At 41.2% G+C, this 20407-nt stretch overlaps 1 protein-coding gene across 2 annotated transcripts in view; it reads right to left on the reverse strand.

Annotated features, from left to right (window-relative positions):
• Positions 1–20407, reverse strand: part of LOC111967588 (follistatin-related protein 5) — a 194006-nt gene that overhangs the window by 143655 nt on the left and 29944 nt on the right. Inside the window, exon 3 of one of the 2 annotated variants that reach the window (XM_023992722.2) lies at positions 14616–14646. In XM_023992722.2, the coding sequence (XP_023848490.1) occupies positions 14616–14646 (31 nt within the window). Of the gene's footprint in view, positions 1–14615; positions 14650–20407 lie in introns of both variants that reach the window. The other variant, XM_023992721.2, reaches the window with a different exon arrangement.

Here is a 20407-nt window from a genome sequence, read left to right on the forward strand (position 1 = left end):
GTCTGTGATCCACTCCAAACTGTCAATGCATAAATCTAAATTGTGTCGATATTGCAATAAAATATTTCACATAACCATACCACACGGTAGCTAACATTAGTTAGCTACCGTGTTTCATTCATGACGAAAAAACGAATTGTGACTAGCCAAGTTAATAGTTAACAGCAAGTTAGCTAGTTAGCTTATATTAACCAGTAATACAAAATCTGRCTAAATGTTTTAAAACATTAGCTGTTACCTTGATGTTTGATAGGGGGTAAAAAAAGGAAGGCAATTTTGTTATTTGTTAGCTAGGTTGCTAGCTAAGTGAGCTAAACTACCACTTAACTTTTACCCCCTATCAAGCCTAGCTAGCTAGCCCTACTGGCCACTGGCAAAATTAGTTAACGTTCTTGATTCCAGTTACTAAGATAAATAAAACATCTCAAATTAGCTACTCACTTTAGCATTAACTTCTTCGAGGTATTTTCAGTACAGCTTCTCAKTTCTTTGTTTCTCCATTGCCAGTTCAGCCACARCGATTACACACTCTTTTGTGGTGCCCAAATAAAATAATGACAGTTGGAACTTTACTCACGCCTTTATACAGAGGCAATTAAAAAAAAAAGAATGATATGGATTTAATATTTGTCAAATTATTGAGCATGTCCTCAAATATCAAATACGCATCAGAAATGGTTTATTATTTACGTTAGGGGTGTGTACGGGAGGCGAAGTCAGGTGCAGGAGAGCAGAATGTCGTGAACAGGCGCACTTTAATTCCGTTCCACAAAATACAGCACATAAAAACAATAACGTGGCAAAAACACGGAACATGGCKAAAGTAAAGCGCCCGACAATAATCCACATCACAAACAAACAATWACACACAAAGACATGGAGGGGAACAGAGGACTATATACATGCAGTATTTATGGAATGAAAACCAGGTGTGTAATGGAACAAGACAAAACCAATGGACATATGAGAAATGGAGCGGCGATGGCTAGAAAGCCGGTGACGTCGATCGCCGAATGCCGCCCGAACAAGGAGAGGAGCCGACTTCGGTGGAAGTCGTGACAATTTAGCAAATCAAAATCCTGATATGGACCTCAGCCAAGAGCATATGAATTGTATGTGCTGAGGAAATATACTATATTGTCAGTCAGTATTTGTCAACCTAGAAAAAAATAAGATGTAATAAAATGTCCACATTGGCCTATTTCAGGATATCTAATGAGTTCATGTCCGGCCATATAATGTATGATATCTGYAGGGAATCCAAAACGTACATGTGCATGAAAGAATATGGATTTCATAGTTGTCAAATGATTGAGCATTATGCTGAAAACTCAGAAATGCATCAGAAATCGTTCTTATTTTCAGCATATCAAAAGCATATCAAGATCCAGTTATGGAACACAGCCAAGAGATGCATATCTGGACTTAATATACAGTAGCTTCCTATCTTGAATGTGCTGAGAAAACACAGATGTGCTATGTATACAGTCAGTACTTGTCAACACGAAGAGAGAAAATAGGATTTCACATATCTCTGGATATCGAATGAGTCCATATCCATATTATTCCATATTATATTCGGAGTAATCCCAATATCATATATGTCTAAAAGACACATCTGGATTCAGAATGTCAGGATGTGGTGCATATCCATAAAACTCAAAATACTGTATGCATTGGAAATGGTCTGTATTCTTTACAACAGTGGTCACCTTACTGGTCAATCGCCATCGATGGGTCCATCTTCAAAGCATTCCTAATCGATCGCCAAACATTTCTGTAAAAAACCCAATGATTAGCCTTGATTTCCTATTTTTTTAAATTCCTCTCGCGGTGTTGGCAGTAGGTGCACCCGATTCAGCTGCCCTGAGCGCCAGGTAGGCGACGTGTTCCCATTTTTTATGATTTCATATGTCTGAAGGTACAAACTCCCTTCACAGTGGGCCTGGAGGGAGAAAATCAAGGGCACTATAGGCCTACCGCTGGCCAATCGGATGGCTCAGATTATCATGCCTGCAGTAACGTAGCAGGCGTCAAAGAGAGCTACAGCAAAGTTGATACTGTAAGATTTCTTAACTTTTAAAACCCTGACTAGAGAGAGAGACTGTCAACGACTGTTTAAGTTTTTACTCAGCACTGTCAACACTTTCTATTCAAACTTTTATAATCCATAAAATGTGCCTTCTCCCTACTTCCACTCGCGTTACAACCAGCACTAAGCTGCAATGAATAAGTAGGAAATTGTATCGATAGGTTTTCGTTGTTATTGTTGTGWGCTTGGGTCTTTTTTTAATATCGAGGAATATTTKACTTTCTCTAGTCATAAGAATAACAACGTGGATTTGTGCATGAGGCAGAAAAAATGCCGTGCGAGTTTTACCATCAGCTGGAAAAGGGTGTCGCTTTTTGGTCAGTGTCAGCAGAGAAAAGGGAGATTTTTTTTAACGTTCTGAGAAGAACAACAATGCACTAGCAGGGCAATTCAAGCAAAGCCAATACGCGGCGATAATGTTTTGGGCCAATAGCCTACTGGCCTAACCTCATTACTACTGTACTGTTTTTAATAGGTTAATGTTGCATAGGCTTACGTTTTTGAAGTAATGTAAAAAAATTAAAAAAATAAAAAAAGGAACGGTAGCTTGCATTTTGACTCAGAAAGTGATCTCGACTCAAAAAAGGTTTGTGACCACTGCTCTAGAATATCAAAAACATTACACGTAAAGATATACCCTGATATGGATCTGTTTTACCCAGTGGATTTTCTTAGTCACTTAGTCAAAAGTCATGGCAAAATGTGTAGAATTGCAGGATATTACCTTTGAAAACTCAAAATGATCTCCGCCCAATTGCAAAATCTGAAGAATTGCATGAAATTAGTTTTAAAACCCCCCCCAAAATCTGCCAAATGGCAAAATGAGAGAAAAATAATATTTTTTTTGCAATTGGGCAGAGATAAGGCATTCTACATTTTCTGTAGGGCACCCAAAAGGAGAGGGGTTGCCCTGACTCCTAATTTTAGGCTGTCCTAATATGAACACCATATAACGATGAGAAAGTCAGTCAGCAAGATGATAATGGCTATCAATCGAACCGTGATTTGTCAACWGCAACAGCTGCATTTCAACACTCGTTCTGCCATGCGAAATTTCCAGGAAGTTTGAAAAACACCTCGAGAGTTGCTAATTAGTTTCATGTCTATGCACACACCATCCCATTCTCAATGAATATGTAATCTCCCTGTACACATTACCTTAGAAACACAGAATCCTTTTGTTTAAAGTGTACAGTCCCTCCCGTACCGTATTCACACCATGAATATTCAACAAATGCAAATATTGACTTTTCTCATGTAGAGTGAATCCTTTCCTAGAGATTTAAATAAGGAAATACCAGTCAAAGCATATTTTTGGGGGGAATAGTTCTGATGAAGGTGACCTTTGGCCTACTATGATCGGAACATTAGCCACTGTAGCATTCATCTGTAGCATTCACTCTAGCATTCATTCAGATTATTTATATTATCTCGTTGACCACACATATGGCTCCCACAAGACCATTGGAAATGGAGGGTTTATTCACAAGGATTTTTCAAGTGCTTCTACAGTACGAGCTACTGTGTGTACATTACAGATAGAGACGGCAAGCTCTTGAGGCAGCTTTAACTAGTATTTAGGACATGCCCACCTGTCCGCTAAGGTTTTGCCGGTCAAAGAGTCACCGTTGTCCATGAGAGSGCCTTATGTCATCCAACTCTTACCCCAGGCCTCTTTACTGCTCAGTATATCTTCTGGCGATTTCTCAARTTCTCTCCATAACGGAGTGCTAATAAAAGCATAGTACACTCTGTGAATCTTAATTCCCGGTAACCTGATTAAGACTTATGGAAGCTATTACATATTAACTCATTGGGAGACTGTGGGATGTGATTAAAACAACAGGGAGTCTTCCGCCAATAAGTCTGTCAGAGGAAAGTGCAGTGCACTGCGAAATGTTCAATGTTCCYCTCTTACATACTGCTGTGCTGCAAAGCTATTAAAAGTGTAACCCAGTCTCATAGCGGGGGCATATCATTTTAGGATTAATARACATTTTAGGGGATAATGTTTGCAACCTTTGAATTATTCAAATGTGCCAGAGTCTGGGGTAGGGTTGGGATGTGGTGGCGGTGGGATGCTGAGCATTCAAAGTAGTAGATAATATCATCATATCAAAGTTGTTACTTGTTGTACAGATGGTAGTACAGATAGAGGAATTTATACCCTGGTTACAGGTAACTTAAAAAAAACAAATGTCTGCTTTTATATAGAATTAAAAACAGAAGGCAGACTACATTTGACACAGCAACAGAGAGGATTCTGTGATTGTTATTCAGGGAGTACCTGCAACTTCCGATTCWGATTTTTTGTTGTTGTTCCAAATAGTACCACAGCATGGCTTTGAATGCACCAAATGTCATGCATTTGGGACATAATATATATTTGACATGTGTGTTCCACCGGCTTTTCAATATTGTAAGTTGGAATAGCCTATTTACTCCTGCAAATGGCATTTTCCTGACAACATCCCAAGGTATTTTGTACCAAGCCGAACAGCCAGAGATATTGATATGGTCCCAGACTTCATTTGGTACTCCGATTACACTGCGTTCTGGCATGAGATGGGTGTATTCTGTCCATTTTTGTCCGTTCCAGTCCGACATCATTTTGGTTTATTCTGGATCTGTCCTTAATCATTTTATGTGCACCACGAACCAATGACTAAATGTAAAAATATAACAATCTGTCTGTCTGAAAATGTGTGAGACAACAGCATGCATAGAAACTCCCTTTGTATACAGTAATGATATGTTATGTCTATCCAATTACTCTTAACTTCCTGTTTTGAAGATTGAACTGGAGTCTCAAAATATTGGAGCTAGGGCATATAAGGTCACCATAACAATTGATTCATTCCTTTGGATTTGACTACACATTTGACCCCCCCAAAAAATATTTGGATATCAAATCAAATCAAAGTATATTTGTCACGTGCGCCGAATACAACAGGTGTAGACCTTACAGTGAAATGCTTACTTACAGGCTCTAACCAATGGTGCGGGGAAAAAAGGTGTGTGTGTGTGTGTGTGTGTGTGTGTGTGTGTGTGTGTGTGTGTGTAGGTAAGTAAAGAAATAAAACAGTAAACATACATTTGAAAAAAGAGTAGCAAGGCTATATACAGACACCTGTTAGTCAGGCTTATTGAGGTAGTATGTACATGTAGGTATNACAGACACCTGTTAGTCAGGCTTATTGAGGTAGTATGTACATGTAGGTATCGTTAAAGTGACTATGCATATATGATGAACAGAGAGTAGCAGTAGCGTAAAAGAGTGGTTGGCGGGTGGTGGGACACAATGCAGATAGCCCAGTTAGCCAATGTGCGGGAGCACTGGTTGGTCGGGCCAATTGATCCAATTTAGCGCTAGCTATAGCAATAAGTAATACGAAAGGTTTTAACTTCCTGTTTTGCACTGTTCATAACTTCAAATAACCATTAACGCTAGACAAATCGGGCCTCAGGGGACCCCCTTATAAGCCAATGAGCAGTCATTTTGACTCAAACATTCTAACAGTCTAATACCACATTTCAAATGGTCCTTTGGTTGTGTTTATGAAGGTCTTGGGTAACATCAGTATACTGTACGTGAACATTATTATTTCAAAACATATATTAGCATTTTCATTAGTTCATGTTGCTGTAGGCTATCTGCTCCATACACGAAGCGCATGGAACAGTGGTTATTCGTGGCAGAAGTTATATTTTGAAATGCAGTTCATCTCTTCAATTCTGAGAGTTATTTGGGTAAGGGTTTTTGAAAACTCAAAATCTAAATGTCTTACCTGCATGTGACTCTATAGGAGGATTTGAAAAAGTCACTTTGTGGCACTTGGGGACAAAAAATGACACATCCTCTAAAAACTGCTTATAACACAAATTCTGTTTGTGATATTGAAATTCTTACAACATACTTTTGTTAAATTAAATGWTTTAGGAAAAGTCAAGGACGGAAGGGGGCATGACTTAAAAAATGGCAGCGATACACTACATGACTTAAAGTATGTGGACACCTGCTTGTTAAACATCTTATTCCAAAATCATGGGCATTAATATGGAGTTGGTCCCGCGTTTGCTGCTATAACAGCCTCCACTCTTCTGGGAAGGCTTTCCACTAGATGTTGGAACATTGATGTGGAGACTTGCTTCCATTCAGCCACAAGAGTGATAYTGAGGTCGGGCACTGATGTTGGSCGATTAGGCCTGGCTCGCAGTCGGCGTTCCAATTCATCCCAAAGGTGTTCTATGGGGTTGAGGTCAGTGCTCTGTGCAGAACAGTCAAGTTCTTAAACACCGATCTCGACAAACCATTTCTGTATGGACCTTGCTTTGTGCATGAGGGGCATTGTCATGCTGAAACAAGAAAGGGCATTCCCCAAACTGTTGCCACAAAGTTGAAAGCACAGAATTGTCTACAATGTCTCCGTCAGACTCCCAGATGGTGAAACGTCATTCATCACTCCAGAGAACGCGTTTCCACTGCTCCAGAGTCCAATGGCGGCGAGCTTTACACCACTCCAGCTGACACTTGGCATTGTGCATGGTGATCTTAGGCTTGTGTGCGGCTGCTCGGCCATGGAAACCCATTTCATGAAGCTCCTGATGAACAGAWTTTGTGCTGATGTTGCTTCCAGAGGCAGTTTGGAACTCGGTAGTGAGTTTTGCAAACGAGGAAAGACGTTTTTCATGCGCTACACACTTCAGGACTAGGCGGCCCCGTTCTTTGAGTTTGTGATGCCTACCACTTTGCGGCTGAGCCGTTGTTGCTCCTAAACATTTCCACTTCACAATAACAGCACTTAAAGTTGACCAGGGCAGCTCTAGCAGGGCAGAAATGTGATGAACTGACTTGTTGGAAAGGTGGTATCCTATGACGGTGCCACGTTGAAAGTCACTGAGCTCTTCGGTAAGCCCATCCTACTGCCAATGTTTGTCTATGGAGATTGCATGGTTTTGAGTGCTCGATTTTATTCACCTGTCAGCAACGGGTGTGGCTGAAATAGCCGAATCCACTAATTTGAAGGGGTSTCCACATACTTTTCTATATATAGTGTATATGAATTTTAAAAGGACTCACTTGGCTCTTCTAGTGTTATTACAACTTTTGCATTGCAGCCACATGGTCTAACCTCACCTCTCTATAGAAAATGTTACTATAAATCGACAATAGTTTAATTATTTATGAATCTCCTTAATTTTACTCACACCGTCTAGTTATTTGGCTTGAAATTAGTTTGTTGAAAACTAGCCAAAATCGGATACATCTTCTCCTTGCTTACAGAGAATAGTAATTTATAATACTAATAATTAAATAATATTGTTTGATATTTTGTAAAGTGCTTTTCATTATACAGAATAATRTCAAAGTGCGTAATTACAAAAAATAACAAATAGAACAAAAATTGGCAAAATTCGACAGGGTAACTGACACAAAGAACACAGCTGATGCTACAAGGGACAATGACACCAATGAGCACAGCTATCAACAGAAAGCCTTCCTAAAGAAAAAGCTCTTTAGGCCCATTTTAAAGGAGCCCAGAGTCTCTGGTGCCTTCAGGTGGTCCGGGAGGGCATTCCAGAGGCTGGGGAGAGGTCAAGCTAAAAGCCCGATACCCCAAGCAGCAGCGCTTGGTTCTGGGGGTGTGGAGGAGCAGGCTATCGCTTGACCTGAGGGTGGGGGTGAGGTTATGGAGGGAGAGCAGTTCTTTGAGATAAGGAAGGGCATTGCCATGAATTCACTGGAAACTCAGCAGGAGGGTTTTTGAATTCAATCTGGAATTAGACGGGGTACCAGTACAGAGATGCCAGGATGCCAAAGAAGGGTTCATTAAACTGAATCGAAGCCGACAGCTGGGGACCGCCCTTTATGATAATGCCCCCTCTGCAATTTCAGCTTTGACCTTCCCGAGGTGGAGAGAAAAAATTGAGAGGCATCCATTACCAACCCTGCATAACACTTAGTGGCAGACATCTTGGTCACTGCATCACCTTACCTACCTCCTGACATTGACTTATGTTTGTGTTGTGTCTGTGTTTGTGTGTGTGTGTGTGTGTGTGTGTGTGTGTGTGTGTGTGTGTGTGTGTGTGCGTGTTGAAGGGTCTCCACATCACAAAGGTGACAGAGTGTCGGACGAGATGCATCTGTCAGACAACGTGGGAGAGCACGAAGACATTTGTCATGCCGTAGTATTGTGTTGTCTCATGCCACATCGGTGGACGATTAGGTGCCAGGGTAATGTTGTGCACAGGAGATATTAGAGGTACTTTCTATCACCTGTGTGTTGGCCTCTGTAAGAGGTTTTGGTGTTTCCATTTATGTTTAGAGGRTAGACTTTTAGCACGTAGAGCACATTAGCGCGTAGAGCGCAACGATGGGTGTCAATTCGTTAGTCAGTATATGTTACACCAGTACTGGCTTGWCCATCTTGTTCGGCGGAAGGTGTTTCACCTGTGCTTTTCATTTGTTTGCCACTTCTTGGGTACATTTATGGGGTGCTCATTGTGGGTGTCCAGTTGTTGTTGCTAGTTAACTTTCAGTGTACACCCCCATGAMTGTCTTTCAGAACCCCTCTTAAAACACCACCTGTTTCAATTTAGTTGTCAGTGACTCTTTGTTTGTTCCCCCTTCTGTTTGAGCGATATTATTTGGTTTTCTTGCTGGGGAATGCAACACCTCTTTTAAGCATTGACGTTTACAGAAAAAGACACTATATATACAAAAGTATGTGGACACCCCTTCAAATGAGTGGATTTGGTTGTTTCAGCCAAACCCGTTGCTGACACGTGTATAAAATCGAGCACATGGCCATGCAATCTCCATAGACAAACATTGGCAGTCGAATGGCCTTACTGAAGAGCTCAGTGACTTTTAACGTGGCACCGTCATAGGATGCCACCTTTCCAACAAGTCAGTTGATCAAATTTCTGACCTACAAAATCGTCTGTCCTCGGTTCCAAACTGCATCTGGAAGCAACGTCAGCACAAGAACTGTTTGTCGGGAGCTTCATGAAATGGGTGTCCATGGCTGAGCAGCCCGCACACAAACCAAAGATCACCATGTGCAATATAAAGCATGGAGCGGTGTAAAGATCGCCGCCATTGGACTCTGGAGCAGTGGAAACTCATACTCTGGGGCGACGAATCACGCTTCACCAACTGGCAGTCCGACGGACAAATCTGCCATTGTTCGGACTAGGCCCCTTATTTCCATTGAAGGGAAATCTTAACGCTCCAGCATACAGTGAAAGTCTAGACGATTCTGTGCTTCCAACTTTGTGGCAACAGTTTGGGGAAGGCCCTTTCCTGTTTCAGCATGACAATGCCCCAGTGCACAAAGCGAGGTCCATACAGAAATGGCTTGTTGAGATCAGAAGAACTTGACTGGCCTGCACAGAGCGCTGACCTCAACCCCATCGAACACCTTTGGAATGAATTGGAATGCAGATTGCGAGCCAGCCCTAATCACTCAACATCAGTGCCCAACCTCACTAATGCTCTTATGACTGAATGGAAACATGTCCCTGCAGCAATGTTCRAACATCTAGTGGAAAGCCTTCCCAGGAGAGTGAAGGCTGTTATAGCAGCAAAGGGGGGACCAACTCCATATTAATGCCCATGATTTTGGAACCAGATGTATATATGTACGACATACTTTTGGTCATGTAGTGTAAGTAATGTACCAAGAATAGTGTGATTTGGGCTTGATATACACTACTACTATATCTATGAGTCTGTGTAATAACATTGAAAGTATTGGTGACACMTGACGCTGACAGGTATAATGCATTAGGAAGCATTTATAATGCACTGTAAGACTTGTCAGAAGCGGGTATTACACCTTTATAACATCGCAGGATTATCTCCTAATATTCCTGATTAAATAACAGCGATTTTGAGTCAGTTGTCAATAAGCCTTGCAATAAGATATTATAACAACCAATACATGCTTAAAACATGTAATACACAGTACCAGTCAAAAGTTTGGACACACCTACTCACTCCAGGGTTTTTCTATATTTTTACTATTTTCTACATTGTAGAATATTAGTGAAGACATCAAACTATGAAATAACACATATGGAATAATGTAGTAACCAAAAAAGTGTTCAACAAATCAAAATGTATTTTATATTTGAGATTGTTCAAAGTAGCTACCCTTTGCCTTGATGATAGCTTTGAACACTTTTGGCATTTTTTCAACCAGCTTTGTGAGGTAGTCACCTGTAATACATTTCAATTAACAGGTGTGCCTTGTTAAAAGTTAATTTGTGGAATATATTTCCTTAATGCGTTTGAGCCAATCAAGGTAGGGGTGGTACACATAAGAAAGGCCCTATTTGGTAAGAAACCAAGTCCATACTTTGGTAACAGCTCAAATTAGCAAAGAGAAACAAGAGTCCATCATTACTTTAAGACATGAAGGTCAGTCAATGCGGAACATTTCAAGAACTTTGAAAGTTTCTTCAAGCTCAGTCGCAAAAACCATCAAGCGCTATGATGAAACTGGCTCTCATGAGGACCGCCACAGGAAAGGAAGACCCAGAGTTACCTCTGCTGCAGAGGATAAGTTCATTAGAGTTACCAGCCTCAGAAATTGCAGCCCAAATAAAGTTCAAGTAACAGACACATCTCAACATCAACTGTTCAGAGGAGACTGCGTGAATCAGGCTTTCATGGTCGAATTGCTGTAAAGAAACCACTATTAAAGGACACTATTAAGAAGAGACTTGCTTGAACCAAGAAACTTGGTTAGTCTGATGAGTCCAAATTTGAGATTTTTTTCGCAGAGTAGGTGAACGGATGATCTCCGCATGTGTGGTTCCCACCATGAAGCATGGAGGAGGAGGTGTGATGGTGTGGGAGTGCTTTGCTGGTGACACTGCCAGTGATTTATTTAGAATTCAAGGAACACTTAACGAGAATGGCTACCAGAGCATTCTACAGCAATACGCCATCCCATTTGGTTTGCGCTTTGTGGGACTATCATTTGTTTTTCAACAGGACAATGACCCAACACACCTCCAGGCTGTGTAAGGGCTATTTGCCCAAGAAGGAGAGGAGTGCTGCATCAGATGGCCTGAGAGAAGGAAAAGCAGCCAACAAGTGCTCAGCATATGTGGGAACACCTTCAAGACTGTTGGAAAAGCATTCCTCGTGAAGCTGGTTGAGAGAATGTCAAGAGTGTGCAAAGCTGTCATCAAGGCAAAGGGTGGCTACAATGTAGAAAATAGTGAAAACAAAGACAAATTGGTGAGTAGGTGTGTCCACATTTTTGACTGGTACTGTAAGTAAAATAAACCATTATACCAGTTTTAGTAGCCTAAAGTTTTAACAAGTATCATTATGAGAGAAGATGGAATAACCCATGAAATAATGAATTATGTATGTCATTACCCCTGATGGTATTCTTTTATTTAGTTTGCTCATATTATTATTCACTTTTTTGAGGATGACAAGCGGGATATGAAAGACAAACTCATTCCCTGAGATTCAAATCCCCTGGCTTACTCTTCACACCTTCCCGTCTCAAAGAGATGAGAGGGGTCAACACTGCAGTGAATGATAGACATCCACATTGATGGCTTAAGTAGATAGGATAGTCTCTTTCATGCAATGCAAAGGGAGCGGATTCACTTTCAGTGGTTCGACTCATGTTCTACCACTCTGAAGTACTTTGTACAAACCTAAAATAGAAGCCTTTTGGAATGACTAGTGGATTTCTATCAGACCTGGGTTCAAATAGTATCTTTCAAATGCTTACCAGAAAAAGCAAACCCCACCCATCTAGCACTCCAGGCAGGCTTAAGCAAACACTACTTGAAAGATATGCAGTACTATTTAAACACCGACTTCGTACCACCAGTGTGTGGTACGTACTGTAACACACCTCCTTCAGAACAGTACATACAGTATGTTATGTCTTGATAGCCTGTTTACTTCTTACTTATCTTGCCTGTGTCGGGACATTTTGCTCACAGTGAAGYGAAAGTGCTTTTTCTACCTCCAATTCCCCTTTCCAACAACTTGGTCGATATATCCCAGCGAAGGATTCTCATCTTCCACAACTTATTGATGTACAGGTTCCCTTGTGGTTACAGTGTCTGCCCTGAGGAAGGTTGTGAGTTCGATCCCCGGGCRTAGTCATACCGAAGACTGTAAAAATTGGACCTGATGAGTGTCTGCTTGGCACTGAGCATGAAGGAGATACACTACATGTCCAAAAGTATGTGGACAATCTAGAGGCAAAAGAAACGCACACCTATTTYGGTGAGGTGTTGGCTAGCGGAGTGGAACACTTAAAAAAATAAAGGAGAGCCGCACACTCTAGGAGCTCAGATCCAAAAATATTTATGTCCAACGTTTCGACAGACAAGCTYTCTTCATCAGGGTATAAAAGCATGTGGATACCTGCCCGTAGAACATCACATTCCAAAATCCTTTGCTGCTATAACAGCCTCCAATCTTCTGGGAAGGCTTTCTACTAGAGGGTGGAACATTGCTGAAGGGATTTGCTTCCATTCAGCCATAAGAGCATTAGTGAGGTCGTGCACTGATGTTGAGCGATTAGGCCTGGCTCACAGTCGGTGTTCCAAATCATCCCAAAGGTGTTCATTGGGGTTGAGATCAGGGCTCTGTGCAGGACAGTCAAGTTCTTCCACACTGATCTTGACAAACCATTTCTGTATGGACCTCGCTTTGTGCACAGGGGCATTGTCATGCTGAAATAGYAAAGGGCCTTTCCCAAAAGTTGGAAGCACAGAATCGTCTAGAATGTCATTGTATTCTGGAGCGTTAAGATTTGCCTTCACTGGAACTAAGGGGCCTAGCCCGAACCATGAAAAACAGCCCCAGACCATTATTCCTGCTCCACCAAACTTTACAGTTGGCACTATGCATTGGGGCAGGTAGCGTCCTCCTGGCATCCACCAAACCTAGATTCGTCCGTCGGGCTACCAGGTGGTGAAACGTCATTTATCACTCCAGAGAACACTTTTCCACTGGTCCAGAGTCCAATGTTGGTGAGCTTTACACCACTCCAGCCAACGCTTTGCATTGAGCATGATGATTTTAGGCTTGTGTGCAGCTGCTCGGCCATGGAAACCCATTTCATGAAACTCCCGACCCGACGAACAGTTCTTGTGCTGACGTTGCTTCCAGAGGCAGTTTGGAACTCGGTAGTGAGTATTGCAACCGAGGACAGATTATATTTACAACATTCTTCAGCACTCGGCAATCTCATTCTATGAGCTTGTGTGGCCTACCACTTCACGGCTGAGCCGTTGTTGCACCTAGGTGTTTCCACTTCAAAATAATAGCACTTATAGTTGACCGGGGCAAAAATGGCCGGGCAGAAATTTGACGAAATCACTTGTTGGAAAGATGGCATCCTATGACGGTGCCACGTTGAAAGTCAATAAGCTCTTCAGTAAGGCACTTCTACTGCCAATGTTTGTCTATAGAGGTTGCATGGCCGTGTGCTCAATTTTATACACCTGTCAGCAACGGGTTTGGCTGAAATAGCCGTATCCACCAATTTGAAGGGGTGTCCACATACTTTTGTATAAATAGTGTATTTTATACAACAACAAAAAAACAAATAATATCGCTCAAACAGAAGGGGGAACTAACAAAGAGTCACTGACAACTCAATTGAAACAGGTGGTGTTTTAAGAGGGGTTCTGAAAGACACTCATGGGGGTGTCCACTGAAAGTTAACTAGCAACAACAACTGGACACCCACCATGAGCGCCCCATAAATTTGCCCAAGAAGTGGCAAACAAAAGAAAAAACCCACACCAAACCTAATGACAGTAAGTAAACCAAAAATGTGAAGCAAAACAAAATCAGCGAAGATCAGGTTGTTTGTCTGTAAATCAAAATAGGGAGCGCCAACTAAAAGTGTTAACCCTCCACATCTCTCAAGACAACTGCAGCACTGGATCAGCCACTCTCAAATAACATCTGGGCTAGCACAGGTGAAGCACCTTCCGCCCGAACAAGATGGACAAGCCAGTACAGGTGTAACATATACTGACTAACGAGGTGACACCCATCGCTCTACGTGTCCACATACTTTTGTCTACATAATGTAGATTGGGGGTAAGACCCTGCGATGGATTGGTGTCCTGTCCAGMGTGTGTACTTGTACATCAAGCTGCCTCACGCTATAGAAACAGGAGATAGGCTCCTGCCCTATGAGCTGTTCCAGCTCGCACAAGCCKAGGCTACTAGTAGACTTCTTGAAACAAAGTTATTGCAACACACTCCACCAACCACACAGGTTCTCCTTTAAAGTTCTGAAATCCTTTTCCATAGAAATAACAGAAGTCCGTTTATTTCTCAGAACATTCCTTGTTCATTCAATGGAAACGTGTGTTATCTAACTGTTTAATTTGTCGACCGTTCTACTCAACTGTCCAATAACAGTTCCGTCGTCACCCCTGCAATAATATTCATGAAAGTAAAAAAAAAAACAGGTGTTGTGAGAGAGAGAGGAAGAAATGAATAACGGAGACATACCCTTTATCTGCAAACTCCCTGGGAGCCCATCCTGCTGAAACAAAAACAAACAGAAAGACAAAGTCGTGAGATACAACACAATCACACTTCCGTCAAGATAATGAAGCCAACAGAGTAACAACACCAAGAGGAATTTCACTTTTACGGGTGGAATCTCAACCGCTGCTACAAATATGAGGGGATTCGTGTCGAATGCTTATACATTTATTTTACTGTGTGAAGCACTCAATTGAGGTGGCTATTGAGGAAGGTCTGTTGAGAATAGAAGGATACGATAGAGAATATGCTTATTGTGTCATATAGTTGCAGTGGCAACTTGGCTTTTCTGTGACGTTTTTCATATTCATGAGTCACTGCCAACTCACTGAAGAACATTAACATATGCAGAGTGTTTGACAGTGAAAAGCTAAGAGGTGCCGTATCTCCGTAAAGGGGTGTCTTTAAAGGTTAAAAGAAGGTACTTCAGAGGACTGCCAAATGATTTACTAGTGAATCATGGGTGTACTACGGTATAGGACCCGAAATAAAAYGTACAAATTTACAGTAGTGCTACCATGTATGGCTATTCGACAGCTGTTGAAGACCGCAAATAGGAATGGTATAAGTATTCCATTCCACCAGCGCAGTCTCCATTGCTTATCGTCAATGTGGAGAATTCCTCCTTTTGTATTCCAGCTACTGGCAGGGTGGTATTACGAAATTAATACACAGTGTAACAGGTCCAAAGTCAATAACGAGAGCTTTTCTCTTTTCTCTGACAAACACCACACAGAAGGTAGCATACTGTACTTATCATTCATCTTATCTAACATATAGATTGACATGGTAAAGTGCACAGAGAAGCTATAGAACAACGCCTGTTTTCATGTAAGTCCCCAATAGACTTACCTAAATCAATGGCATGTAGGTTAATGCGTGAATCCTGTGACGGCCGGGTATCTAGAAATCTTTTTTTAGAAACCTGTTCTAGCTCTGTGTGTGCAATTTGATGCTTCTATCGCCAAAGTTATAATCCAAAAACACAGCTGCCCCACTACACGGAATTCTATGGCTAAGCTTCCAMCATTCAGCCCAATATGGGACATTTTTAAGCAATAGTTGTAGCTGGTGCTTTCAAAGGGAGTTATATTGTATATCATTTTAAAGGTAAATGCATGACCTTTCAGAACCACTTGTCAAACAGAGTTTAAAATGTATCAGGGTTTCCTTTTTAAAGTAATTCAAAGGTCAAAGTTCTGCTGACCTGAACATGTGTCTGGTGGATAACTGTGAATCAAAGGTTTCCAATGCTATGATTAAAGGGTATACGTGAGCAATGACTTGATGTATGCTAACATTGTTTGTTGTAGGGTCAAATCCCGATGGGAAAAATGAATGGCATGGGGGGGATGAAAGAAAGAATGATAACACACAGTATGCTACCATTGCTGCATTGCTATCACACATTTTCCAACTAGGGACATAGACCTTCAAAAAAAATCACTGTGAACCCAACTGACTCTCCAGGCTCATAAGGCCTACAAATTCATTTTTTTATTTTTTTATCAGCGTGTGTGTTTGTGTGTGTCTATGACTATGCAAGTGTGTACATTTCAATGTGTGCTTGTGAGTGTGTGTGTTTGCAATTGGTGMACGGCGGTATGTGGCGGGCCGTTTGAATAAAGAGAAAACAATACATAATAAAATCCATAAATGTATGATTCTTGTCCAATTCATATCTATAGGCTACATTTAGGTTTTTCTTTCATTCTTTTTATCTGGCATTAGTGTGTAAACCTACACGCTTTAGGGCCTAACCGTATACTTTGCGTGCCAAGTACTTGAAAATCGGCAAATGCTTTTGGTAACTTGGGCAGAAAACGTTAACTGAATGGAGAGTTGAATTAAAGAGACGGGAGGGTCCAGAACAGTAATGTTTGGGAAAGATTTGGTGAAGTGGTAAAAGAGGATGATGGCAGTGCCGACTATGTTATGTGTGATGATTGTGAGGAGCTCTACAAAGAAGTTCAACAGTCACAAGAAGGGGACTTCAAATATGTCAAATATGCCACGTCAAGGGAACTGCACTGTTCAGATGGGTTGAATGGAATGGTAGCCAACCTGAAATGTGGACACTGACTATAGGTCTATAACCTTTCACATAGCCTAATATGATATTAACTCCTGTAGAATCAAGCATTTATTGCAGTAAAATGATACACTAAGTGTACATTTTGACTGTGGAACAGGAGTGGAGAAATATGATTTCTTTCTTTCAGCATCTTGAGAGAATGAATGTATTTTTGTATTTTATTTAAGTAGGCAAGTCAGTTAAAAACACATTCTAATTTACAATGACGGCCTACACCGGCCTAACCCGGACGACGCTGGGCCAATTGTGCACCGCCCTATGGGACTCCCAATCACGGCCGGTTGTGATACAGCCTGGATTTGAACCAGGGTGTCTGTAGTGACTCCTCTAGCACTGAGATGCTAGTGAGATGCTAGTGCATGGTTAGGCCCTTTCTGTAAATGGGCTATCTTTATCAGCATTATCAAAGCTGATAGTATTTCAACCACATAAAATATGCATCCAAGCCAAACCAAAATCTTATCAGAAACATGTTGGGTCATTTTCACCGCTTTTCATTTCCTTAAAACCGATCAAACTGATGTCATTTGAAAATGTTGCATAAAAATCGTTCCTTTTTTGGGAGTTATTGCATTTTCTCCCTGGTCTCTGAACGCCTCGATCCTTAGAGAGAAGCGAGCAGGGATAAAAGAGAACTTTACCGATGTCAACTAGATTGAAGCGTTCATTCTACCGATTTATGACATTCTCGTGAGCAAAGGGTTTGTTTAGACTTCTCGGGTATCACGTGAGGACAGAAGAGAAGCCGCGTGTATCTATGTGTAGACAAATTGACTAACAAATAGCCTACACACAACACTGCTCCACTCTCGGTATCCAAGGGACACTGTTTCACTAAAGCTTGCCTTTCAACCTCAATGACTTTGAGCTCTCTCTCGCTCTCTGTCGCTCTCTCTCTCTGGTTCTCTCTCTCTCTCTCTGGTTCTCTCTCTCTCTCTCTGGATCTCTCTCTCTCTCTCTCTGTTCTCTCTCTCTCTCTGGTTCTCTCCCCCCCTCTCTGTCGGCTTATCTGCTTCTAATCTAGATTTTCCATGTGGACAGGCCAGCACATGGTGGTTGTTGCTCTCATCAGCCTCCCTCTCCTTGCCTCCATTTTGTGATGCCACAACCGGTACAGTAGATAACGTCACAACAAACTTATGTAAAAAAAAAAAATTATAATAATTTCTTTGTTGTTTTGGAACCATATCTTTTGGTTGTCCTATTACATTTACATTTTAATAATTGAGCAGATACTGTTATTCTGAGTGACAGTTAATGCATTCATCTTAAGATAGCTAGGTGAGACAACCACATATCACAGGCATATTAAGTACATTTTTCTCAATAAAGTAGTTTTTCTCTGAAAAACATTCTCCAAAAGATGAACAGAGTAAAATGACAATTCCCTTATCTATTGGTTATTTAATAGACTTTAATTTATATGGACAAAGGATATTCTTGATAAGGAATACAATTAGAACATTTCGTATGTCGTATGCCCATCCATACACACTCATTTGGGCATTTGTGGAATGACATCATGGACAAGGCAGCCATTTGGCTGTCGATGACGATGACTACAGAGACAAAGCTCCATACTATAAGCTGAATGGCTCTGTATGATTGGAAGTAGCCTGGTCTCATAGATTAGACGTAACATAGTACATTTAAATCCGGGATACTCAAATGAGTATTATATGTTACATTTGGTATGGTTGATTGATTGATTTTATTTATTAGACCATTTTTTTWAAATACATACATAAGGGCGCTCCAGCCGGTGATGCCTCCACATACAATTTAAGAAAATCATCAAGGATAACACAAAGTTGAAAAGCTTATTTCCATTGTGGTCCTTTTGGAGGGGAAGGTGGGATGACAAACAATGACAGACACAATTGTTGTTTGTTTCATAGCATGAGATAATTAGTACAGTTCCATTTCCTAAAAACCGACTATGGACAGGTACATCCCCCTTGTCTCAATGATTATACACAACAGGCACCAAAAGGCCGACCATATGCTATCCCAGGCATTTCCTACTCAGCCACAAACTATAACCTTACGACTCACTTTTGAGACATGCTACTATTTAGCCCTTTTTTTCAGTGAGAACTTGAAACTACCTAGAGGTTATAAGTTTCAAATTCCAAAAAGTTTATTTTCCCATACCACTATTAAATCTAAGAGGAACAATGTCAGTTTCACTCCTTCTAGTGGAATAGTTATGGTTGTCCTGGATCAAGTTAAAGTAGCTACTTAGCTACCTGGGGTCCATACTGTGGACAATCTGATGTACAAGACACAATTTCATCTGAAAGACTATCTGTCACACCCTGATCTGTCACACCTGTCTTGTGCTTGTCTCCACCCCGCACCAGGTGTCTCCTATTTTTCCCCATTATTTATACCTGCGTTTTCTGTTTGTCTGTTGCCAGTTCGTCTTGTCAGGTCTTACCAGCATGTTTCCAGTTTCTCCTGCTCTCAAATTAATTTTTATAGTCTGACCTTTCTACATGTTCTGACCCTGAGCCTGCCTGCCGTTCTGTCCCTGTTCGACCCTGCCTTGGATTATGAACCACTGCCTGCCCTCGACCTGCCCTTTGCCTGCCCCTTTGTATAATACATATTCTGAGTATCGATCGATCAACCTCCTGTGTCTGCGTCTGGCTCATTTCCTGAGTTGTGATACTATTCTCCACTTTGAACCATCAAAGGCTTTCAAAGTGAGAATAGTCAAGATGAGTAAGGGCTGTTAGTTTAAGAATAATCCTGACTAAGTTGTTCTGAGATGTCTGCAATTTATTTTAAATGATCTTGGGGGCACTATTGTACCAGGTAGAGCACGTATAGTCAAAGTGCCACTGAACAAGAGCCCCAGSCAATGCCACAATTGTATTCCTATCCAAATATTTGGAGGTTCTTGCCAGAAACCACTTTTTATTGGTCACTTTGGAGATAACGTTTTGTGCCATGCTCTCCCTTGTCAGATGGTTATCGAGCACACATCCAAGATAATTAACTAAGTATTTTGCTGTGACTACTATTCACCTACTACCACCTTAAAATCTGGGGATTTCCTCAGTTTCACTTTGGACCCGAACAAGATGGACTCTGTTTTTCCAATGTGAAATCACAGTTTATTATCATATAGCCATTTACTGACATTCAGAAGTTCAGCACTGGGGGCTTTCTCAACCACATTTTTGTCTTTATGGGAAACCAACGGTTCAGAATCATCTGCATAGAGGAAAAGGTCACATGTAAAGGCAGATTTCAGATTTCAATTTATATATAACAGATAGAAAAGTGGACCCAGGACACTCCCTTGGGGTACCCAGCAGTTCAGGATTTTGGATTTAGACAGGGTCCAATCCACATCCACCATCTGTTTTCTTCCTTGCAGATAAGAGCTAACCTATTTTACGGCTAAGTTGTTAAAGCCCATGGCTCTTAGTTTGATTAACAGAATCTCACGATCCACTGTATCAAACGCCTTTTGGAGATCTAACATAACAATACCACAAAATTTCCATCCATCTACTTCCTTTCTGATGTGGTCAGTTAAATATAGTAGGCAAGTGTGGGTGGAATGGGATTTCCTAAAGCCAGATTGGAGCTCATATAGTAGGTTATATAAGGAAATATAACTGTCGATCTGCTCGAACCTAATCTTTTC

The sequence above is a fragment of the Salvelinus sp. IW2-2015 genome, linkage group LG8 (assembly GCF_002910315.2).
Source record: "Salvelinus sp. IW2-2015 linkage group LG8, ASM291031v2, whole genome shotgun sequence".
NCBI lineage: Eukaryota > Metazoa > Chordata > Actinopteri > Salmoniformes > Salmonidae > Salvelinus > Salvelinus sp. IW2-2015.